At 41.5% G+C, this 19,822-nt stretch overlaps 1 protein-coding gene across 11 annotated transcripts in view; it reads left to right on the forward strand.

The window, feature by feature from the left end:
* The window catches only part of Chd9 (chromodomain helicase DNA binding protein 9), a 221,387-nt gene extending 205,297 nt beyond the window's left edge, over positions 1 to 16,090 (forward strand). For all 11 annotated transcript variants that reach the window (XM_029480612.1, XM_029480617.1, XM_029480616.1 and 8 more), the window contains 5 exons: positions 2,645 to 2,784; positions 3,476 to 3,670; positions 4,240 to 4,368; positions 10,089 to 10,193; positions 12,670 to 16,090. In XM_029480612.1, the coding sequence (XP_029336472.1) occupies positions 2,645 to 2,784; positions 3,476 to 3,670; positions 4,240 to 4,368; positions 10,089 to 10,193; positions 12,670 to 13,551 (1,451 nt within the window). In that variant the 3' untranslated portion in view covers positions 13,552 to 16,090. The remainder of the gene's footprint in view (positions 1 to 2,644; positions 2,785 to 3,475; positions 3,671 to 4,239; positions 4,369 to 10,088; positions 10,194 to 12,669) is intronic.
* Positions 16,091 to 19,822: the final 3,732 nt, after the last annotated feature.

Genomic DNA, 19,822 nt, shown 5'->3' on the forward strand with positions numbered 1-19,822 from the left:
GTGTGTGTGTGTGTGTGTGTGTGTGTGTGTGTGTGTGTGTGTGTGCAGGGGCACACTTTAAAATGCTCCAAGCAGACATGACACAGGAGTTATTTCTGACTAGTCTCTTCAGTTTCCACAGTTCCTTTCAAGACAAGACTTCTTCCACTTCAGATAGCCCTATGCCAGGCAGGTCTAAGTTTCAGAAAAAATATCTTTTAATTTGGAAGTACATTTTCCCTGATCTGTTTTGTTTCTTTTCTCAAAGATTGGAGTTCTGCCTCTGAAAGCACTATAGACTTAGCTTTGCCCTTCCTATATCTGCATGCTAAATCATAGCATTTTGAAAACAATTACCATATTAATATATTTCCCCTTGAGTCTCTGTTTCTTCTAACCTTTCTGGCCACTTGAATCAACACATTTATGCCATGTGTTGCGTACCCTTCGATCAATGAAGAATGATTTCCTGGTGCTGGAAAGTGGTTCAGTGGGTAAGAGCACTTGTTCTTACAAAGGACCTGGCTCACAACTATCTGTTACACTTTTAGGAACATTCCAACTCCCTCTTCTAACCTCCAGGGGCACCAGGTATGGAAATGGTGTATACATACACACACACACACTCTCTCACACATACACACACACTCTCTCTCTCTCTCTGCAGGCAAAGAAACATATCCATAAAATAAACACTGTGTTTTGTCTTGTCTGGCTACCTTCCACCTGTGTTCTTCTTAAAGTGTCAAGAATTGAGAATGATGTTTAAGATCAGTTGAATCTCAGGAGTATTTACCACCATGTACTTACCCCCAAAATACTAATTTCCAATCAAAGAGAATGAATGGGTTGAATTGTCTTTATACCATCTTTATTTTACAAGGCTAAGGACTCTGCTTTAGCAGGGATTGTGTCTGGTTGCCACATGATACCTGGAAGCTTTTCAGAATTATCGTGAGAACAGTAGGTGGGACTCCTACAGTTCAGGGACTGATTGCTGCTTTCAATTGCTCCTCCTATCTCTACCTTTTAAATTATCAGTTATTTTATTTTCACTGGCATCAGTTTGGTCTTCTGTGGATTCATAGCCATTTTGTGTAATTTTCTAGTTACTAGCCCTGCAGTTGAAAGGCTGGGAATATAACTTGGTGGCTAAAGCATTTGCCATGTAAGCCTGAAGATGGGCCTCAGGATGCTCAGTACTTCATAAAGGCTGTAATCCCAGTGCTTGTTACCAGCAACAGGGGATCCTTGGGGCAAGCTGGCTAGCTAGACGAGCCAGATCAATGAGGTCTAGATTCAGTGAGAGACCCTGCCTCATTAAATTGGAGAGCAATTGAGGAAGACACCCAATGACAGGCTATTTCTGTCCTTCAAATATACATGCAGATGTTTGTGCACACGTGTGCACTCATATCTACCACACACACACACACACACACACACACACTCATACACACTCATATGCTCCCCCAACCCCTGCAAGAACATCCAGTGTGTTTCTATTCTGAAATATCCGTCTCCCAAATCATTCTTTACGGTTATAGCTCTAAGGTTAAAGAGCTCTCTTTCCCACTAAAATATGAGGACAAATGGAGACCAGCTGTGGGCTCTCTTGCCCACCCAACGTGAGTTTACTGTTCTCATCCTTAACCTGAAAGCTTCTCTAGCAGATACAATCAGTATAAGGTCGTGTGAAGGGTTCAGTGGCATTACAGCTGAAGATTGTCCAGTTGTCACCTATAAGTAATTCTTTGATGAATAATACTATACATAGTGTACAGTAACTACATATAAAATAATATATATTATATAGCAAGTAGTTTATGTAGCTGTTACTATTATGCTTTTTTATTATATCAGTGCTTTTTATATTAACAATATAAATATAAGGGCTGAAGGGGTGGATCAGTGGTTAAGAATGGATACAGCTCTTGCAGAGGACCTGGGTTCAGTTCCTAGCACCCACTTCAGGCAGCCACAGATGTCTCACCTCTAGCCCCAGAGGCTTCAGTGCCCTCCTCCAAACTCACAGGTACCTGTACTTATGTATACACATACACACATACATAATTTAAAATTAATAAAATCTTAAGCAATATAACAACAATAATATGCATATTATATGATACCAATTATAACACAGTTTTAAAACTATATAAAACTACGTTAAAGTCTCAAGTACTATTAATACTATGTAGTTATCTCAATATCCTTTATAGTACACTTTGATAATTATAAATGTGAAATCTGGATCTGCCTTCCTTCCTGGGCTTTTCAGAAATTAGTTAACATTAACATTTCTGAGCCTTGTCATTGTGTGTGAGATGAAGTGAGAGGAGCAGGATGTGACACCTCTGTGAGGAGTTAAATGAAACAGGATGCCGAGTGGCCAGTAAAGAGTTGACTACATGTGAGGTAAGGTGATTCACACCAGAATCCCAGAACACAGATGGAGAAGGCAGGAGGATGGGGGTGGGAGCCAGTGGGAGCCACCGAGTGACAGAGATCTAAATTACCAGCCCCCAAGTCTTTAAACTGAGAAACGAGCATGTTTTCAATCCAAGAACTTCTTAGTTTGATGTATAAAAGAACTAACTTCAAATTCATTTAGAGAAGTTGTGTTTAAGTTTTCAGCCACTGTTTTGCATTTCTAATTGTTTAGGTACTTCCATTCAGTCAACCCTCGGTGCCAACGGAGTGATACTAGACAGCCAGCCTATAGTGAAGAAAAGGCGGGGAAGGAGAAGGAACGTAGAAGGTGCTGACATCCTCTTTTTGAACAGAAATAAGCCACCCAATCATGTAAGTAAATCTACTGTAAAATTATTTAACCTTAAGCCTGAAATTCAATCCTAATAAGTACACACTTATTGTTTTATATTTTTAATAAAATGAATAATAAGGAAATTAGTCTTCCATACTCTTAAATTGGATCTTAATATTTGGCACTGGCAGAGAGTTATAAAAACTTTAACTTAAAAAGGCTTGGCAGGGGCTGGCGAGATGGCTCAGTGGTTAAGAGCGCCGACTGCTCTTCCAAAGGTCCCAAGTTCAATTTCCAGCAACCACATGGTGGCTCACAACCATCCGTAACTAAATCTGATGCCCTCTTCTGGAGTATCTGAGGATAGCTACAGTGTACTTACATATAATTAATTAATTAATTCTTTAAAAAAGGCTTGGCAGAATTTTATACAATGCTTTCTTCTTCAAAAAGAAAGTGACCGTTGAATCTGGACATGGGAGAGTACTTGTGTGACCCCAGTATGCAGGAGGCAGAGGCACAAGGATCACTGCCAGCTTAGGCCATCCTGGTGTGTATGTCATGAGCTCCAGGGCGGTCAGGAATGCAGAGCAAGGCCTGGGGCAGGAGGGGCCTGGAGAAATTCCTCTGTAGAACTAGAGTTAGAATGACGATAAGCATGGCAATGTAAATCGTATCTGATCAGTTTTCCCTCCCCAGAAGTTGACTTTACACTTAACCGCCTCACAGATTCCCACCGGGATGAACCCAGCACTGTCCTATCCTCAGCCTCAAAGAATTCCTGACACAGAGAGTCCTGTTCCAGTTATTAACCTCAAAGACGGGACAAGGCTCGCAGGAGATGATGCGCCGAAGAGAAAGGACCTGGACAGATGGCTTAAGGAGCACCCCGGTTATGTGGAGGACCTCGGAGCCTTTATCCCAGTAAGTAGACTTTATAGTCTCAGCAGTTGTTTTTTTGAGTCATCAAACATTTACTAAATATCCATTCTGCCTAAGATTTAGGAAAAGTATCAAAAAGAAATAATTGCCATATTTACTAAAACATAATTCTGTATTGCTTTCCTTTCTGCATTTAATAAATATTTAATTATAAAAGTCACTTCAGGCCAGATACGGTGGCACACACCTGTAATCCTAGCGCTCTGAAAGATTTTTTTATGTTCAAAGCTGTTTTTTTGTTTAAAAGATAAATTAAAAAATAAAAGACTTCTGATGTATTTTATTATACCCTTTGTATATTATAAAGACTGCAGTGGTATAAAACTTCTAACTCTTCTAACTCCAGAGCTCTGTCATTTGCTGCTGCGTACAGAAGAGCTGGCAAAGGAGCACAAGAGTCATATTAAAGTTTAAGATGTTAAATGGACTAACTAGAGAGTGAGAGCTTTCGCTCCACACAGGGCTGAGCTCCTGGGGTCAGCTCACTTGCACCATTCTGAAAAGTGTTGAACAAGGCCACGGGCTTCAAAGTGTTTCTCTGTGTGTTTCAGAGAGTGCAGCTGCACGAGGGAAGACCCAAACAGAAAAGGCATCGATGCCGAAACCCAAACAAACTCGATGTCAACAGTCTCACTGGGGAAGAGCGGGTGCAGCTGATTAACAGAAGGAATGCGAGAAAGGTATGTGTGCGGCTCATTACGCTTCACTGGCTATGCCTTTTAACTAGGCAGTACTTTCTAACAGACTAGAGAATGGGAAACCCAGCACAGCTGTGGGAAAAGGCATGTGTGATGATTTCATGGAGTCTGATATCAAATCCCACGTCGCTGACAGCGAGTGAGTGAGAGAAGCAGGGCTGCTATTTATGGCTGCACACTGGATGAGGGCACTCTGTCCCATGCAGAGGTTCCCTCAGGGGACATTAGTTGCTGTCCCTGACTGGTTCAGTTGCCACAGTCAGCACAGTGGGGGAGGGGTGAGAAGGGGGAGACCGCTGCCTTCAACTATAAGGAAGATGTCATCCTTCTTACAATACCTGAGGCCCTAACCCACCTGCCTTGTGCCAGAAGTCAAGAAACCTTACTCAAGGTGACAGCGTTTTCATTATCACTGTGATAATGAATGCCTTTTTATCAGGGTAACATTTGTCAGATAGCGCAAGTTAATCTTGTTTTCTCAAATAGGCATATTATATAATTTTTGATAGAAATAAAATGTTTCAAAGCTAACTTTATAGGTGAATGGAACTTCTATGCTTAGCTTGTGCTAACTATTCACAAATTATTAATAGTTGAGCTTTTTTCTTGTTTATATATCACAATTAATATTAACTTTGGTAGGCCTACCAAATAATTATTTCTAATGGCATTTTCATTCGTGTATATCCCTGTCCTGTGCTCATTCACCTATGTGTCACTCTTCCTTGTCCAGTGTACCCTCTAACCAGGCACATACTTGCTGTACAGACATGCGCGCAGGCAAAGCACTCATCCACAGAAGATGGTACTTATTAAAAAAACAACCACCTAAGTTGAAAACAGTAAAAGTGTAGGGGAAGGGGACACAGTGTCAGCAGCCACAGTACTCTCTGGAGGAATGGCCTTTGTCTGATCCTCCAACATCAGCACTGCTGGGTGTGGCTTTGGTCACGTTGGAGTCTTCTTTTACTAGGCCTTCTGTGACTTCAGCGCCTCATCTCAGTGTCTCTTCATCCAGCCCTAGTGTGTCCATTACAAACTGCCCCGAGTGCTGAGGCTGGATGTCCCCAGGCTTCCTGACTTCTAATTGTGCCTTATTATCAAGCCCCTTGGGTAGCTCAGTCCCATAATGGTGCATGAATAAAGCCGTGTGGGGTTTGCAAACTCCACTATTGACTTTTCCCATGATGACTTGGTATGCAGGAGTCCCACTGAATTCCCCAACAGGGCTTGAAGACATGGCAACTCATTCTGTGGTTAGGAAGGACTAAATGCCAGTCTCTTTAAACCAGAACAGGCTAGATTACCTTCTGGGAGGTTCTTTGGTGCCTCCTCCTTGCAGGTGGGAACCACGTGAACTGATCCTCAGTTACAGTGCTTAGCTGTTGTATTTCTCTAGGTGTTTCCAGCTATCGTGTGATCCTTTTCATGCCTTCCCATGCTCTTCTCTTGTTAAGAGTCCAGCTTTTGCTTCCCTGACTTTTCTCAGCCTTAGCATTAAACAATGGTTGCTTCTAGTCCTATGAATTCAAGTGTTGTTGGGGTTTTTTGTTTGTTTGTTTGTTTGTTTTTTCTACACAGGGTTTCTCTGTGTAGCCTTGGCTGTCCTGGAACTCACTCTGTAGACCAGACTGGCCTTGAACTCAGAAATCTGCCTGCCTCTGCCTCCCAAGTGCTGGAATTAAAGCCGTGCGCCACCACTGCTGGCTTAAGGGTTTTTTTTTTTTAAATATATATATATACTTATTTATTTGTACATTGTGATATGCATGTGGGATCCAGCTATGGGGCTGAATGGGGTCTGCAGGATTCTGGTTCAGCTGGTGGGTGGAAAGAAATGACTTCTCCAAGGACCTTAAGTGCCACTTACAGTAGCTCTTTTATATGAAGGCTTTCTCTGACAACTTTCAATGAAATGGCTCTGAAACAATCTTGGCTTGAGCACATACTTTTATTTGGGGTGGGTTTCTATGCGTATACTTCATTTGGCGTGAGCCAGGGATATATATGAGTTTTGGAGAATGGGAAGGGGTTTTTCTTAGAGTGAAGTTTCACTGGCTGAGGCTTAGGTTAGTGGGGATATCTCATTTGCATTGGAGAGGCTTTTCCAGAAGTTGAACCTGTAATTTCACGAGGGTTTGGGTTGGGCTCCCCCGATCAGACAGAGAAGAGAAAGCACTGTGTTCAGTTTGCACCAAGCTCAGGAAAGCTGTCTGGACATGGTAGATTACAGCCTTAGCGTTGAGGTGCGGCACCAGTGCATGGGGGATAGGGGTGGGTTGACTGTGCCTGCAGAGGACAAATGAGGGTGCCGGTCCCCTGGAAATGGAGTGCGGCAGTTGTAAGCCTCTTGATAGAGGTGCTAAGAACCAAACCCAAGCTCTCTAAGAAAACAACAAGGACGTTTACCCACTGAGCCATCGCTTTACCCCCAAATTAAGGTTTTTCTACAGGTTATTTCTGAGCCAGATATGATGTGATATTGGTAAAATTCTCATTCTATAATGAATTGTCCTTTTTTCCTTATAATATAAAGGCCAGGTGATTTGTGATATCCTTTGTATATGCAGCTGTAATATGCTAGCGTTTGCTGTCAGCTGAACAGTAAAATGGGTGAGAAAAGGTGACAGACATCAGGACAAGACTCAGCTCCCAGACTCACTTCACCCTGGATGTTCCGTGTTTTGCTTTCTGTTAAATGACCTCCCTGCTAAGATAGCAATACATAAAACCATTTTAACTTCTCATAAGAAATCCCACATTGAAACACACCATTTAAAGTAATTAGGCACTACTAATTTTCCCCAGTCTGGTAAATGTAGTTTATTCAACTTTTGGTAGTGTATTGGTTTGCTACATGGTGCTAAAACACTGACCTAAAGCAAATTGGGGAGAAAGGGGTTTATTTTATCTTACATTCCCAAGGGAAGCTGAGCAGGAACTCCAGGCAGGAACCTGGAGGCAGGAACTAAAGCAGAGACTGTACAGGCATGCTGCTTACTGCCTTGTTCCTAGGGCTTGCTCACCCTGCTTTTTCACACATCCTAGGACTAAGGGTCTAGGTTAGTTGACTGTAGGTCTTCCTGTGGAATTCCTATCCCCTCAGAGGCTGCTATTCTTCCTCCTATTCTCCCTTAAGAGTCTATTGTTTGGCTGTGGGTGTCTGCATCTGAGGAAGACTCACTTTTAATCTGAATCTTTTGAGATGAGAAAAGTCCATGTTTAATCTGGGGCACACCTTCTGACTGCAGCCTATCTATGAGGTATAAAAGAAGGAAGCTCTCTCTGGCTGCTGGCTCTCACTCTCACTGGCAAGCCCAGTCCTTCACTGGCATTGGAGCCTGTTGCTGCTTCAGGATCTCTGACATACACTGAGGCAGCTGAGACACCCAGCCTTGAGACTGCTTCATTCTTAGACTTTCTCTTGGTTGACAGCCAATGTGGCTAGGCCACAACCCCCATTCTAATATATCCTGTGTGTGTGTGTGTGTGTGTGTTTATAAAGGTCAAAGGACACATGCACAAATCAGTTCTCTTCTTCTACCATGTAGGTCCTGGTGATTGAATTCAGATTGTCACTTGGCAGCAAGCACCTTTTTCTGCTGGGTCATGTCACTGGCAGTAAATATTCTGAATATTAATGTCATAAACTTCTGGAATCTTTCTCATTTCCCTTGATTTGTAGAGTTCTCAACTACTGGCTTGTCTCTAAGATATAGATGAATTCCTAAGGAAAAGAATCTTTCTACAAAGTCCACTTAATTTTAAGGGAGGAGGTTATGTTATACTGTATTATATTTTGTTTTGTTTAAAACAAGGTCTCACACTGTAGCTCAGGCTGACCTGGAACTCACTACATAAGCTGCACTGTCCTCAAACTCAGAATATTCTTTCTGCATCAGCCTGGAGATTAAGGCCCAGGTTATAAGTTCATTTTACCCTGAAGGTTCATAAAGAATGGAGTGCAAGAGAAGTCCTAGAGACTGAAGAATAGAAGGCTATTAAATGAAAATGCTTAGAGGTATGCGTGATACACTCGCTGTGTTGAAGGAATGTGCATCCTATCAAGACACAGTATAGATTTGCCAGTTGGGTATGTAGCCAGGGACAGGCCCTAATTCAGTCCCCAAGGTATTACTCAAGAAGAAAATATGTAAAGCATATGTATTCAAGCGAGAAGAAAGAACTGCTCAAAAACCAGCTTTTAGACTGCAAGGAAACATTAATCATAGGCCAAAATCATTGATATCAATATTATTAATTTGAATTCTGAATTTATCATATACAAAAATGCTTACAACTTAATGGTATGCAATGTAGTTAATATGCATAATGAATAAACAACAGCATGGAATTCTGAGACCTGTGTTTTCTTGCCAACTTGCTTGACATTATTAGATGGCTTTATAAAGCTAGCTATAACTTCCCTGAAGCTCAGGTCCTTCAGTTTGAAAATAGAAATCGTATCTCAAAAAGATTTTGTAAGGACTAAAATAAAAAATATACATGTAGTGTTCTAAGCCCAGTATTTGATATATACTTACTGTAAGCCAGATATTTTTATAAGACACTTGAACTGTCTCATTTTCTGTTCATCAGACACTTTGAAGGAAATATTATTGTCACCCCATTTCATAGCTCACAAAAGAGACTCAAAAATATTTATTGATTTACCTGAGTTTCCATAGCTCAGAAATATGACTCTAAAAGGTATACTTTCAGGTGGGCTAGCCTGCCTGTCTTGCCTCCTATGGATACCGTGAATAATAATTCATTTTCTGTTCCAGTTATTTCACTTACAACATTTATAAGGTTTTTTTTTTCATTTTTTTAAAAGATTTATTTATTATTATACATAAGTTCACTGTAACTGACTTCAGAAACACCAGAAGAGGGTGTCGGATCTCATTATGGGTGGTTGTGAGCCACCATGTAGTTGCTGGGATTTGAACTCAGGACCTTCGGAAGAGCAGCCAGTGCCCTTACCCCCTGAGCCATCTCACCAGCCCAACATTTAAGATTTATATAATTTCTGTTTCAGTTCATTCCTGTCACTGTGACAGGTACTGTGACCCAAAGCAATGAGGGAAGGAAAGGTTTGCTTTCTGGTTACAGGTTCATCATCAAGAGAAGTTAAAGCAGGAACTCAAGCAGGAGCATGAAGGCAGGGCTGCTTGCTATCCACAGAATGTCATCCCTGACCAAGAATCTCATACCTAAGGAACTGCAGCGTAAACTATGGAGGAATGCTGCTTGTTGCTTCAGTCCTTGCTTACTAACTAACTTTGAGGCTTATGCTCGGCCAGCTTTTTTATATAGTTCAGGATCACCTGGCTAGGGAGTAGTACCACCTACAGTGGGCTAGGCACATCTACATTAATTAGCAATCAAGACAGTCCTTCCATGGACATGACCTTTAAGCCAGTCTGATGTAGGCAGTTCTGCAATAAAGAGTTTCCAATTCTAGGTTGCATCTGCCAAGTTGGCAGTTACAAATAACCAGAGGACAAAAGCTAATGTGTTTATTTAGTATTTCAGTAGCCCGGTTAGATTGGAGTGGCCCTTTTTAAATATAATTATACATATTGTTGAAGATTGCTCAAAAATACATATTTTAAAGAAATTCTATATCAGAAATCAAATAAACAACTTCATACTTAATAGTGTTAACCGTCTAACTACCTTTGTTTGTTTGCTTACAGGTTGGAGGCGCATTTGCTCCTCCTTTGAAAGACTTATGTAGATTCCTGAAAGAAAATTCAGAATATGGAGTGGCTCCTGAATGGGGAGATGTTGTTAAGCAGTCTGTGAGTATCTCACAAATACGCCATGTTAGAGATTAAACCATTTGATTCTACCTTAGATTAAGCTCTCTTTCCAGAATAAGAATTCCATGAACATCGACAATAGCTTTCAGTTCTCAGGCTTTATTTTTCAGAATGTGGAATTAATGATAGGGTAGAATTCAGACCAGGAATGCTTGCCTTTTTATTGCAAACATTGTTTGGATACTGCTACAAAGAATAGTCAAATAGGTATGCAAAGAAACTCATATAAAAATAGTCACCATGGAAGGGTCTCTGTAGATAGCTCAGACTGGCTTTGAACTCCAATTCTGCCTCAGCTCCCTATGCACTGGAGTTATACTACTTTGGTAACTTTCTATATATTGGAATTCTATACAACTATTTAAAAATGATGTCTTAGAAGATTATCTGGAATCAAGAGAAAAAAATGTTGGCAACACACTAAGTATCTTCGTAGTTCAGCTCTTGGGCTGTTAGAGCCTAACTACATACTAAATATTCTAAATATTTATTATTTCTATAGGTGTTCAAATGGAAAAGGCAGGCTGTGAGACTAAATTCATTGTAACTATGTTTTTATTTTGGAAAGGAGTAAGGAGAATCATAAAATAAATACAAAACAATTGATGCATTGGGCAGTCTAAATGCTAGCTGGGCTGAGTGGCGAGAGGAACATGGTTCTGTTCTCTGTATTTATTGCTGTACTTTCTGCAGTGAGCCACAATGCTTTTGAAGAGAAAAAAAAACAAGCAAAAAGTAGTGCCATTAGATTTCCCCTTAGACCATAGCTTACATCTGCACCTCCACAGACAGTGGCCAGCCGCTAAGCACACGGATCAAGAGTGCTCAGTTACAAACCGTACTTCCTAGGAACTTGGAGGCATAGTTTTAAAAAAAGAATATAAGACATCTCAATCTTTGTACATTACACAATAAAATGAAGACTTTCATGTCATATTTTATTTAATTAGCCTATATTGCTAAAATTCATGTGGCCACTAGAAATTTTTAAACTGCTATGTGACATTTCAACTGGAGAGTGCAGTTGAAGAACTTATACAATAAAACTGAGGAATTTTGCATCCCAGAACACCGTAGGAGAATGCTATGAAGGCAGCACAGACTTCATTTGTCCTGGGCGTGGTCATGCTAGTAGCAGGTTCCATCTGAACTCCAATTCAGCCAGCTGGAAGCCCTTATATTTCTTCCTTTGTTTTTAATTTTTAATTGCTTATCACAAATATATAATTTGAGTGACTGACTATATAGCAAATGCAGAACCAGATTTTTTGAATATAATATTTCATGAAGCCCCCTGCCTGTCATAAACATTTACAAATGATAGAGATTTATACACATGCACTGAAGCCCCCATTGTATCCAGATAATAATGGGTAGTAATGTCTTTCCCCTTTTGAGTGTATCTTCTGTATCTTGGCCCTGTTTACCTTATTTCCAAAGTGATAGTCAAGAGTGATTCGAAGCTTCGCAAGTTAACCTCAGCCTTTGTGGCCATCCCCTGCCCTTCCTCCCCTGTACTTCCCAGGGCAGGTCTGAGCAAGTGCTGATGTGCACAGAAAGGGCTATGAGAACACCTTGATAACATTTCTTTGGCCCTTAGATTTTCTGTCCTACAAACTTAAGCTTCATAGTATAAAGAAAATTAAATCGCTTTCCATTCTCATTTATATGATTTTTAAAAAATGGGCATGGGAAAAGCTAATTGAAGTCATCACTTAGGTTAAAGTTATGTCTTTCATAATTACTTCATATCAATTCTGAATAGGTTTGTCAATAACTACCTCTTTTTTATATATTTTTATTAGGTATTTTCCTCATTTACATTTCCAATGCTATCCCAAAAGTCNCCCATCCCCCCCCCCCCCGCCACTTCCCTACCCACCCACTCCCACTTTTTGGCCCTGGCGTTCCCCTGTACTGGGGCATATAAAGTTTGCAAGTCCAATGGGCCTCTCTTTCCAGTGATGGCCGACTAGGCCATCTTTTGATACATATGCAGCTAGAGTCAAGAGCTCCGGGGTACTGGTTAGTTCATATTGTTGTTCCACCTATAGGGTTGCAGATCCCTTTAGCTCCTTGGGTACTTTCTCTAGCTTCTCCATTGGGAGCCCTGTGATCCATCCAATAGCTGACTGTGAGCATCCACTTCTGTGTTTGCTAGGCCCCGGCATAGTCTCACAAGAGACAGCTATCTCTGGGTCCTTTCAGCAAAATCTTGCTAGTGTATGCAATGGTGTCAGTGTTTGGAAGCTGATTATGGGATGGATCCCTGGATATGGCAGTCTCTAGATGGTCCATCCTTTCATCACAGCTCCAAACTTTGTCTCTGTAACTCCTTCCATGGGTGTTTTGTTCCCAATTCTAAGAAGGGGCTCTTAATAGGCTATTTGATAAGCAATTTGATACTGATTTTATCTTCACGTAGCTGTTATTAACGAATATATATTTTCTCTAGGGGTTTCTTCCAGAAAGTATGTTTGAACGCATTCTCACTGGTCCAGTTGTGAGAGAGGAAGTAAGCAGGCGGGGGAGAAGGCCTAAAAGTGGAATTGCCAAGGCTACCGCAGCAGCAGCAGCAGCAGCAGCTCCTGCCGGCAGTGTGCCAGGCAACCCTTTGCTGGCCAATGGATTGCTTCCAGGCATGGATCTCACAGCTCTTCAGGCCTTACAACAAAATCTGCAGAACCTGCAGTCACTGCAAGTGACTGCAGGGCTGATGGGCATGCCTGCTGGCCTCTCTCCTGGAGGAGAAACTAAAAACATGGCTGCTATGTTCCCCATGCTGTTCTCAGGAATGGCCGGGTTACCAAATCTGCTAGGCATGGGAGGACTCCTGTCAAAGACTGCAGAGTCTGGGGCGGAAGAAAAGCGAGGAAATGACTCGAAGGAGCTAGAAGGAAAAAAAGAAAGGACAGAGAGCCAAAGTTCAGAGAATGGAGGAGAACGCTGTGTGCCAGGTTCTCCTTCGACTTCCTCCACGGCTGCATTGAATTCAGCTGCAGCTGCCAAGCCCATAGCTCTTAACCCACTGTTGCTGTCTAACATACTTTACCCAGGGATGCTGCTCACTCCAGGCCTTAATCTTCATCTTCCAACCTTGTCTCAGTCCAATACTTTTGATGTACAGAAAAACAAAAGTAGTGACTTAGACTCATCTAAGTCAATCGAAATAAAGGAAGAAGATTCCAGAGTTAGAGATCAGGAAGAGAAAGGGGGAACTGAGCCTAGTCCTCTCAACGAGAACAGCACAGACGAGGGTTCAGAGAGAGCGTCTTCCGGGTCTGACAGCTCCTCCTCCTCCTCCTCCGAGGATTCAGACTCAAGCAATGAAGACTGACTGGGGCTCTGCAACCTCCTCCTGAACTGGTTTTGCCTTTTCTTTAATTACTAACTGTAAATAGCCCAGTGTTGAGTGCATCAATAACTTACTGACAGACATTTCAGGTGTTTGTTTAGAAGTGCAAACTGCTTTCAGAGATGTTTTGCATGTCCTCTTTCTTAAGATCCATACGTTTCTGAACTCGATGTACTATCCGATACATACACGTATAAAGTTACAACAAAAGGCATTAGAATTTTGTTGGGGGTTAATTTTATGAAAATGATGCTCAATAAGAGTTGTATATTTAATATATTTGCAGTGAACACAGAATACTTTATGCATATTACTGATTTAATTTGAATATAGTTTTACAGCCTCCTTGACACCTATAATTTACAGATCAAAACTCAGCAATAATTTGGGCAGCTAATGAATGTCATGAAAGCTGTAGCCTCTCCGTCACCATCCATTGCTTTAATTACATGACAACGCTCTAGTGTCACGATGCACTGCTCATGTCTCCAATTCAGGTACAAGTATGTTTTAAAGAAGAAGTAAGTTTCCCAATCAGCCATTTATCTGGCTACCTGTTACCTCAGCTGAGTTAGTTTAGGAAGGTTTACATTCGTTTCTAAGTCTGTGCTTGTTTTCAGGGGTTTTAAACACATCCTCTCTATCACGTCAATCTGGCCAGGACCGTGACTTGCATTTTGCTGAACTTAACTCAGAAATCAGTAAAAATGAAGTCATAAAATAATCATGTGTCATATGGCTTTGGTACCCTGTACACATACATTAAAACTTTTCGAAGTTTGGCCTCCTATTAAAATAATTATGTCTCAGATGAATAATGTCTTGTTTCCAGGGTTCAGAAAGGCAAACTCATGAAACGCCACTGAGAACTTTGAACACCGCACCCTTCACGTACAGGAAAGTGTGTGTTTGCTTTATTTGTATAGGTTTCTGTTTGTGTCTTATGTCCTGGAAATATTCCAAAATAACAGGTAATAGTAGTCAAGTAAAATGCAGATAGTCTGAATTAATTGAGTTTCTAGGAGTAAGAAGTCGGCATGTTACCCAGAGTCAGTGTTGGGCTATCAGTTTATAATAAATGCTGAAATATGCCCACTTTGAAAATGCACTTTGACTAATCTCAAAATGATGTACAAATTATACCTATGAAGTTCAAGGCTTCTGTTCTGTTTCTTACAATCCTTTGTCATGTACAATTTGTCTGGTATTTGATTTGTGATATCATTTCTCCTGCTGAAGCTGCTATCATTCTGACAAGGTAGAGGTCCAAGGTTTACCTTCATATACATTGGAAACAATTAGAACAGACTTAGACATTCTAAGGAGAGATAAATATTAGCATTTTCCTCGTGTCTAAATAAATCATGCTAAAGTTTGCAAGGTGATAAATTTGGGAGGAGTACCCCAGTTCTTTCCTATGGGAAAACTGACTTCCAGTATGATTCAACAGAGCTGTTGTTGTCCTGGACTAAGCGATTGTACTGGGTTTCCCAAGACCTTTACCAGTAAATTATGTTTCTGTATGTAAAAACGTAACCCATTATTAGACAATGTTATATGTATTTACCAAATTATGTAAGTTCCATTGGGATTGTATTATTAATTTTTGTATTTTCTCAAAATAGTACTTTGAATTGATAGTTCTTTATGCAATGTTTTAGCAATAGTCACTGTAATCCCCATCCAGGAGCAGTGGGTAGTAACCCTTCATCATGAAAATGATATACTACATATTTACTGTGTTCCCTTTGCAGTATTGCACTTTTGTTTAACTAGAACATACCTGTGAGATAGCCAAAGTTTTTCAGACAGTTACCTTGGTTTTCAGTGGAGTGTTTCAATACCACCCGCAGCCCACTCTTCCTCTAGGCCTGCCCATAGGACCTTTATTCCTCTTTCCCAATTAAAAGGAAAAAATGAGGTTAAAAAAAAAAACTTAGATCTTGTCATTAAAATCTAATTTATAGCAAAATCTATGAGATAAAGTATTTTCCTAATTATGGTCTAATAAATTTGGGTAACATCCTAGTGATTCTTTCTATATATACGTTAGTTACTGTTTTCAAAGCATAAGGCTAATGTTAACTTTAAACATTCTCTTGGGTTTCAAGACATGTCTTTGTAGATTGATTGGGGGAAGGTGGTCCAGGTGTCAGCTAAGAAAACCATGCAGATCTGGAAATATAAAGTTAAGGATTATAGGAAGCAAGTCGATGCAGTTCCACTTACTCAAGCTGCAGCTGAAAGGCTATCCCAGTGCGTGTCGTTAGTTCCTGAGAGAGTTAGAGCTGGTGTTGCCTTGTGTTCTACCCCTTGTTTCAGGCCTCATGACTCAGTCTTAGTCCAAGTTTTCTTTTGGACATTTGCAATATTTACCAGTTGTGTTTTGTGTAGTCTAAATTTGCTTTCTGTAGTTGAGCAAACGTCTTAAAAAGTCATTTGTAATTTATTAAATTACTTTCTATGATGTTCTATAGAGCAAATGGAAGTTTAATTATTTTTTATTAAACATATTCTTTGACTACCCATGATGTCAGCCTCCCTCCGTACCTGACACTACTTTTTCACTTGAGTCTTAATATAATTTATCTCACTCAAGTTATAAAGGAAACCATAGTTATAAATCTTCAACAGCACTGCGTACTTTAGAAGAAATGCGGATGTTGGTCTTGGTGTAGTTTTTCACTGGGTATTTGTCACCTAGGTTGGCCTCAAACTCGGGGCTCAGTGATACTTAAGGGATTGAAGTTTTCTACATTTATATATAATTGCCTTTTAAGTGCCAGGTTTTTGTTTTCAGGTCATTGATGGTTCACTGATATTGATGTCTGCATGAATAGGAAACAGCTCTTTTGGAGTGTTGACTATTAAAGCCCATATGGATGTGCTTGATAGAAAAGCAGCCTCCCTCCCTCCACCTTATGCCAAGCACTGTGTTTCCTTTCTTCCCCTTGGGTCCCTAAAACTTCCAAGATGACTAAAAAGACAAGCCTCACCTTGCACAGGAGGTGCATTTCACCAATTTTGGAAATCAATAATTAGCTCTCTGCCCTAAGAATTTCTTCTGACTCAGCGCCAGTTTTGGCTGTGTGTTTTGGAAACATTTAAGAAACAGCTTCTCTCATTATGGGGGTAAAACGCCTCCCCCAGCACCTGGAGCTGTGCTGACTTGGGTGTTTTTGAGAAAACACATACTGTGTTTATATGAAGTGACATATTCAGACTTTGTGAAGAAAGGAGAATTGTGATTAAATAGTGGTCATACTGGTTTAGGGTGTCCTTCCAGGAAAAGGACAGGACAAAGACAACCATGGAAGATGGCCCTGTAGCAGGCAGTAATGGGAGGGATTTTGGTGATTTCCAGCCGAGGAACACCCAGGACAGGGACCACTGCTAGGGACAGGAGAGGTGCGGATGGAGTAGACTGCTTCAGAGCCTCTCTGGGACACGCCACCAGCATCTCCATGGGCGTTTACTTTCAGCCTCGACCCTGAAGAATATATTCCTCTTGTTTTAAGACCTCCTCTTTGTGGCATAGAGAAAAAGCATACATTTTCATATTAAATTATACTCCATAATATTGGTATATGTACAAATACTGGATCCTACAGTGCAGAAATGAAACTCTTGCACCCATCCCTAAAGAGTTACTTAATTTCACTAAGTGTGCCTCTTTTTTCTGTTACATAAGAGGCTGAGAACTGAACCCAGGGCCTCCCACGTGCTAGGCAAGCATTCTGCCACTGAGCTACACGGAGCATGCTTCCTGGTTTCCTCCGTATGTAAGGATTTTCATTTATGTTGCCGAGTTCAAAGAGAAACTTTTACTTCAAATTGTTCTTGTCCTTGGTGAAAAATAAGACATCTGTACCGGAAAATCTGGGAGGAGAGCCCGAGCATATGGCAGGAGTCGCCCAGAGCGCTCACACCGATGGAGACGCCTTGGTCCTTAATGACCTTCATATTCAGAGATGAGTGCTAACCTTTGTTTTCTGTGTGTACTTACAGACTACTTTAGTAAGAGTGGAGTTGAGGGATAGTTGCATGTGGTAACTCATGCCTATAATATTTATGTCTGCATAAATAGGAAATAGCTCTTTTGGAAGTGTTCAGTATTAAAGTCCGTTAAAGAAGAGAAGGCAGGGAAACAGTTGTATTCTATTTTGCAGACTGCTTTTTTTCTGACCTTTAAAGACAGTGTCTCCTGTAGCCCAGGCTGGCCTGGAGCTTACTCTGCAGGCAGATATAAACTTAAACCTCGGAACTTCCCACCACTACCTGCCAAGTGCTGGGGTTACAGGCGTGTGGTACCACAACTGGCATAGTTATGCTGTGAACTGAACACGGGGTTATTCCTGCATGCCAAGTGAACACTCTAACTACATCTCCCAGCAACCTGCTTATTGCCTTTACTGTATCATGATTATATCTCCATGTCATTGAAGCAGCTTACACATTGTAAGGACTTCTACTGTCCCACCATACTGTTTAAGTAATGCCTACTTCTTGAACATTTAGTGTTTTAGTATTGGGCTAGTTAAACACAGTGTGTTAATAGTTCAGTGTTTAAGGCTCTGTTACCCCTCTTGTGTTTCTTGGTTCTGACTTGCAGGTGTTTTGGTTTTGAAGGTGCGAGGGCTCATGGCTGGGTCTTTATACAACATAAGCGGTCCCCTACTATGGATTGATGTCAGGAGTACGCATGGCGGGTGCTGCAGTAGGCAGAGAAGCTCGCCAAGGTGCTAAGCCTTCATTTCCTGAAGGAGCAGAGGGCTTCGGCCTCTTGCATTGACACCCAGCTTGTTCACTCCGGTTACTTTATTCAAACACTGTACACATGTTAACTGGGGCTGGGAAAGGTTCCAGCTACCAAAGTCACCTTGGCTTTGCCGCCCCTGAGAGCAGACCACCCACATAGATCCCAGTCCCTTTTGACCATGGCCTCCCAGGTTTGCCAGGAGGGTCTTAGGACCTAGGTTCTCCAGAGAGACAACATTTCTTAAAGGTTCAGACAGTCTCATAACAATTTCTCAGTCTCTACTGATTAACTCAAGCATAGCAAAGGCTTTGCTGAAACATTTCACTAAAAGCCAGACATAAAGGCTTTACTATACATAACACTAAAATCCACTTCTGAGCTCCATTCCCAATGCCTTATAGTTAAATTGTTGTGTAGTTACTTTGGGGAATGTGTTGGGTTTGTTTTGGTTTGTTGTTGTTGGTGGTGGTGGTGGTGGTGGTAGTGTGTGTGTGTGTGTGTGTGTGTGTGTTTGTGTGTGTGCTACTGGCTGTCTTAATACAAAAAGTGTATATAGCCCAGGCTGAGTTCAAACTCACAGTAATCCTCCAGCCTCTGACTCCCAACTTTGTTCCTCGTTTTTTGAAATCCTTTTCACTAGGTAAAATATGTTGATTCATAATGATCTAAGTGTCTTTCTCCTGCTGTGGGTTCACTGTCCAAGGTCTGTGGCACTGTTCTGCACACGCGATGTCTTCTATCATCAAGCCTCTTTATTGTTAATGTGCAAGTGTTTTATTTTCTGTTGGCTTTGGGAACAGTTCAGTAGGAAGCCTATACTACAAGTACATGTAGAGGTCTAAAATTAATGTAAGCTGTTTCTAAACCATCCACTCTGTGTGTGTGTGTGTGTGTGTGTGTGTGTGCACGCATGTGCAGGTGAAGGCCAGAGGTCAATGCTAGGTGTCTCCCTTGAATCCCTCCTCACATTCTCTTTGAGACAGGGTCTCTCACTGGTGCTTGCTGACTAGACAGCAGGCGCTAGGGAGCTACCACTCGCTGCCCTCACTGCACTAAGGTCACAGAGGCACAGAACTACGCTGTCTTAGTGTTCCTATTGCAGCAACGAAGACACCAGGACCAAAAAGCAAGTTGGGGAGGCTTGCACTTCCAGATCATTGGAAGAAGTCAGGACAGGAACTCAGTCAGGGTAGGAACACGGAGGCAGGAGCTGATGCAGAGGCCAGGGAGGGGTGCTGCTTGCCGCCAGCTTCCCCAGGACTTCTTCAGCTTGCTTTTTTTTTCCAGAGCTGAGGACCGAACCCAGGGCCTTGTGCTTGCTAGGCAAGCGCTCTACCACTGAGCTAAATCCCCAACCCCTCAGCTTGCTTTCTTATAGAACCTAGAACTACCAGCCCAAGGATGGCACCACCCACAGTGAGCCCCGTCCTCACCCTCTGCTCACTGATTGAGATAATGCTCTACAGCTGCATTTCACAGAGACATTTCCTTAAC

This window comes from Mus caroli, chromosome 8, assembly GCF_900094665.2.
Source record: "Mus caroli chromosome 8, CAROLI_EIJ_v1.1, whole genome shotgun sequence".
NCBI lineage: Eukaryota > Metazoa > Chordata > Mammalia > Rodentia > Muridae > Mus > Mus caroli.